Here is a 5039-nt window from a genome sequence, read left to right on the forward strand (position 1 = left end):
TTTTTTTTTTTGAGACATTAAAAGCCTTATAAAAAAGCATTTGGTTTAAACATGCTTTCTGTTTCATACCTTGACTTTTACTTTTTAAGAAGAAAAAGATAAAATAGTGTTTTTAAAGTGTTTAAGCATGGGAGAGAATTTTAGAGAATAAACCTTTAGGGTTATGCATTTATTTAAGTTAATTAGGCTTCAGAAATCTCAGGGGCAGAGCACTCATTTGGCATGCATTTGGGCCCAATGATCAGTGCTGCAAAAATAATATATGTTGGTACTGATTATAATTCACCATGAAATTCCACTCAACATGTTCGCTCACTGCCTGATGAACATAGGACTGTTATGTAAATTGTTCTGTACTAGAAATTATGACTTGTTAATCTACTTCTGAGCTATCTCCAGCCCCATGACTTGAGTTTTGAAATGATAATCTGCTTTATTTTCTTCTGGAATACGGGAAGTAACTGTCAGTGCATATGAATATAGATGCCCTTTTTTCATAAGATGGTATCGTCTGCTGCTTTTGAGCTCAAGTGAACTTAGAGAATTGCAGCTGAACTCAGAAGCTTCAGACAATGCTATTATATGGCAGGGACTACAGTTCATTCTTGTCTTTAGTAGCTAAAAGTACTCTACTTCATAAAATATTCCATTTTCTCTATTGTTCAGTTGTGTACAACCCCTTCTAGTCTTAGATCTCACTGAAAAAAACCCTGGGTATTAACTTTGGAAAAGGTGTAATAGGAAAGGAAAAATGCCTTACATGTTTCTAGAAAATAGATTCAACACTAACCCACCTTCTTAAATAATGTGAGAGTTCTTGAAATTAAAATTCAAATACTTAAACTGTTTTTGTATAAATTACTTAGTTGACTGTTTCATCAAACATTTACTAAGTGATTCATGTGCGAAAATACATACAGAGTTCAATTAAGAATACTTTATGTGAATGATGAAGAAATATAAATTCAACTATATAATAGTCACCAGATTAGTAAAGACCTCTAACTGCTATCTCAAGGTTGGTAGAGGTGTTGTATTGATAAATGAATATATAATATGATTTACCAAAGAGCACAGTATTTAAGACCAGTATGTATTAAATGTGCTATTGTTTCTTGAAAGTTTTTTTTCCACACGGATACAGAATCTTGGCCATATTATCAACAGATTTTTAAAAACATCTTTATATGTATTTTGGGTTTTTTTTTTACTTTGTGTAGTATTTATACAACCTGGAAAATGTTTCTGTTAAAGACGTCCAAGGGCAGGTGACATGATTTCCTTTTTCTGAGGAAAGTGAAATTTTGGTGCATAATAAACATCTGCCAAAGGTCACAAAATTGAGTTATCAACTGGGTGTGTAGCTAATTTGTCAGACTTAGGTATGAGATGAAGTTACTTTCTGGGAAACTGGGGTTGAAATGATAGATCAGAGAGTGTAGGGATGGTCACCCTTGTAGTGTACAAATGACTCATATGAGAATGTAGGGATGGACACATGTATCCATAACAGTAAATAAATGACACATCAGAGGATGTGGGGATGGATCCATGTATCCATTTTAGTAGACAAATGATACATTAGAGGATGTAGATGGATGCATGTATACATTGCAGTAGACAAATCATACATTAGAGGATATAGTGATAGATGCATGTATCCATTGTAGTAGACAAATGATACATCAGAGGATGTAATGATAGACTGTAGTGATAGGGCCATGTATCCAAAGGTGTCAACCCAGTCAGGTATTTTTAGCCAGCTTCCTGTAAGAAATGGATGAGGAGATAGATCCAAAGGCTTTTCTTCAATGAATTCAACTAAATGTGCAAAGAATGTTAGTTCTGGGAGTGTGGCACATCGGTTTCCAGATCTGTTTCACTGTGTTTATCCCTCTCATTTTCTTTTCTTTAGTTAGCTTCAAGAAGTTTTGGGCGTTGCTATTGACATTAATATGGCCAGCTTGGGACAGTGTACATTATTCTTATTCAGCCATTCTATATATGATACCATATATAGATACATGACATCATATATCATCACAGTTGTTTAAAGTTTAAGGTCTAATGTTAACCATTTGTTCTAGGTGGTTATTTCAAACCATTCTGCTGTGAACTCAACATTTTAAGCCTTGGAATAAGCCAGCAATAAGTAACCAAATAGATGCCCACCATGCCTTTTGCTCTGCACTCAGTAAATAATCATTTGTGAATGTGTAGCAAAAGACAGGATGGGGATCCATTAAATCCCAAGAATGACGACATAAGGTGTGGTGGTTGGTGGATGGAAGCCATCCACTTAGGAGAGTGTGGTATTCCCAATTTAACTTTGTAATTTTCTTAAAGGAAGTCCATCATCAGAGCCTGGAAAGAGCTGTGTGTCGCTAAACCCTGGAAAAAATGCCAAGTGGGAAAATCTGGAATGTGTTCAGAAGCTTGGGTACATTTGTAAAAAGGGAAACAATACTTTGAACCCATTTATCATTCCCTCAGGTAAGAGGATCTCTATGATCAAATGTATAAAATATTAGAAATAAAAGATAAATAAAACTGTAACTCAATCAAAATTGAATGAAATGATTCTAGAGAGATTATTATTTACAGATTAATAGCATGATATGTCTTCAAAAGCCCATTTCTTTGCTCCTACTGTCTGCTAATGTTTCCTGAACACAAAGAACTGTTTTAAACGTTGGACAAAATTTTGATATAAATAAGAATTTTATATCTCCAGTCTTGTAAAGTAGGCATTATTTTCACATGTTACAGGAGAGGAAAGAGAAATTCATAGTATATGTAGTTCCTGTATACTCAACAAAACTGGACTTAAGACTAGGAAGTAAATATCTGGGTGGCAAGGCTTTATTCTGTGCACACAGATAAAGTTGGGTTCAATGTGGCATCTTCCAAAATCTTCACACAATGCAATAAATGATTCAAAAGACAAACACAGTAACTGAGCATTGTATGTCCTACAAGCTCCAGTAGAAGAGCAAATGAGTGGTTTTATAATTCTAGAGAAGAATTGATCAGCTAAGGCAGTAGTCGATTCTCCTTTCAACGTACTGAAAGATAACCTTCATCTCATTATTACAGATATTCTGGAGTCATGGTCCATGCTTTACCTGGGTTTATTTATTGACTTTGATTCTGCTTGGGGAACTTGATGGCCTATGTGATGGTTTGAATGAGAATGCCCCCTCTAGGCTAAAAGGATCGAATACTCAGTCCTCCACCCCCTTGCAGTTGGTAGAACTGTTTGGGAAGATTGGAAGATGTGACCTTGTTGAAGGAGGTGTCACTGGGGGCAGGGTTTGGGATTTCAATAGGCTGGGCCCATTCGCAGGATCTCTCTCTCTCTTTGCCTAACGGTTGTGTCTGACGATGTGAGCTCTCAACTCCTGCTCCAGCACCATGCCTATGATCCCCACATATCTCATGGACTCCAGTCTCTGAAACCATGAGCCTCAAATAAATGCTTTCTTTTATAAGTTGCTTTTGTCATGGTATCTTAACAATATCAAAAATAATTAAGACAGCCCATTTTTTGTTACCTTTTCTTCTGACTCCTGCAATCAGTTTCATTTATTTGTAAATATGATTGACCTGGATTCAGAAGCACCAAATTATCAACAATGATAATATTCCCCCCCCCCCCACTGCTTCTTTATTTCTGCTCTCCAGGGCCATTTCTCAGAAGATCTCAGTTTCCTAGTGTTTATGTGCCTCGCTGTTTCTTCTGTGATGGATAGGCAAATGCATTTACAGTGGATCCCCCCCCCCTTGTCTTGTACAAATGGCTGCATACATTTCCTCTCACAGACATGGTTTCTCTGTATAATAGCCCTGGGTGCCCTGGACTTATTTGTAGACCAGGCTGACCTTGAACTCACAGAGATTTACCTGCCTCTTCCTCCACCACCACCTGACTGCAGTATACTCTCTATGTAATCCTCATCCTAGGCTTTTGTTAGTCAACAGTTTTGTTCATCATTTCCATGGGTATGTAAATTGATCTTTCCATACATTTTTGAGGGCTGGGATATTGGATAATGAGTATTATATAGAATTTTATTAATAGATTTTATTTGCTTCATTTGTGTGCTTATGTATCTCCCACCCCCACCCCACTTCCACTTTTTTGAAACTAGGTCTCTAATTTGCCCAGAACTTACCAAGTTGGTGAGGCTGGCTAATAAGCTCTAGGGATCTTCACCTTTCCACCTCCCAGTGCTGGGATTATAAGCACATGCTTTTAATTTTAATATTTATTTTGAATCTTAAACTCTAGTTCTTGTACTTAAAAAGATAGCATTTTCCCAACAGAGCTATCCCCAAGCCTTGACTGTTAGCTTGCATATAGTCATTTGTGAAGCTGGCGTGTCATTCTGCAGTCAGGATGTTCCTAGAAGTAGAATTTCTACATCTGAGAGTAGGTGTTTTACAGTTTTAAAAGGCAAGCTATTGGACAGACATGATGGAAGGCTGTGATTCATGACCTCCGATGGATGTAGTTAGCTTCTGGTTAGTGATCACTGGTAGATGTGTATGGGGACTTTGGTACATTATCCATGATGGATATAAATTGGGTCCCTGGTTCATAATCTCTGATGGACGTGGTAGAGAGTCCTGGTTTATGAACTCTTACAGATATGGGTGAAGGCCCCTGGTCATGGTCTCCGTTCTACTTTACAGATTTTCCAGAGTGAGTGTGGATGAACCTGTGGATACCTCAGTTGTGCCTGCAACTTGTCTCTTCTATTGCTTGCTAAAGGGATGGCTAAATCTTTCTTGGAAGAATTCATATAGTTCTTCTTCAGAGACCTGCAGTTGCCACTTTGGGGAACTAGAGAAAAGTTATTTTTAAGTTTCTCTGGAGTGAAAGGCACAATTCTATAATTTGGCCCTATTGCTTAATCCATCAGTTTTAAGTTCCTTGTTTGTAAAATATGAATGTTAGTAACTCTTCTTCTTTAAAATCTCATAGCCGGGCGTGGTGGCGCACGCCTTTAATCCCAGCACTCGGGAGGCAGAGGCAG

The 5039-nt window shown here is 37.4% G+C and overlaps 1 protein-coding gene across 1 annotated transcript in view; it reads left to right on the forward strand.

The window, feature by feature from the left end:
• Mrc1 (mannose receptor C-type 1) overlaps positions 1–5039 on the forward strand; it is a 90853-nt gene that overhangs the window by 30052 nt on the left and 55762 nt on the right. The window contains exon 6 of the mRNA XM_021192603.2: positions 2347–2493. Coding sequence (XP_021048262.1) covers positions 2347–2493 — 147 coding nt within the window. The remainder of the gene's footprint in view (positions 1–2346; positions 2494–5039) is intronic.

This window comes from Mus pahari, chromosome 3 (genome assembly GCF_900095145.1).
Source record: "Mus pahari chromosome 3, PAHARI_EIJ_v1.1, whole genome shotgun sequence".
Classification (NCBI taxonomy): Eukaryota; Metazoa; Chordata; class Mammalia; order Rodentia; family Muridae; genus Mus; species Mus pahari.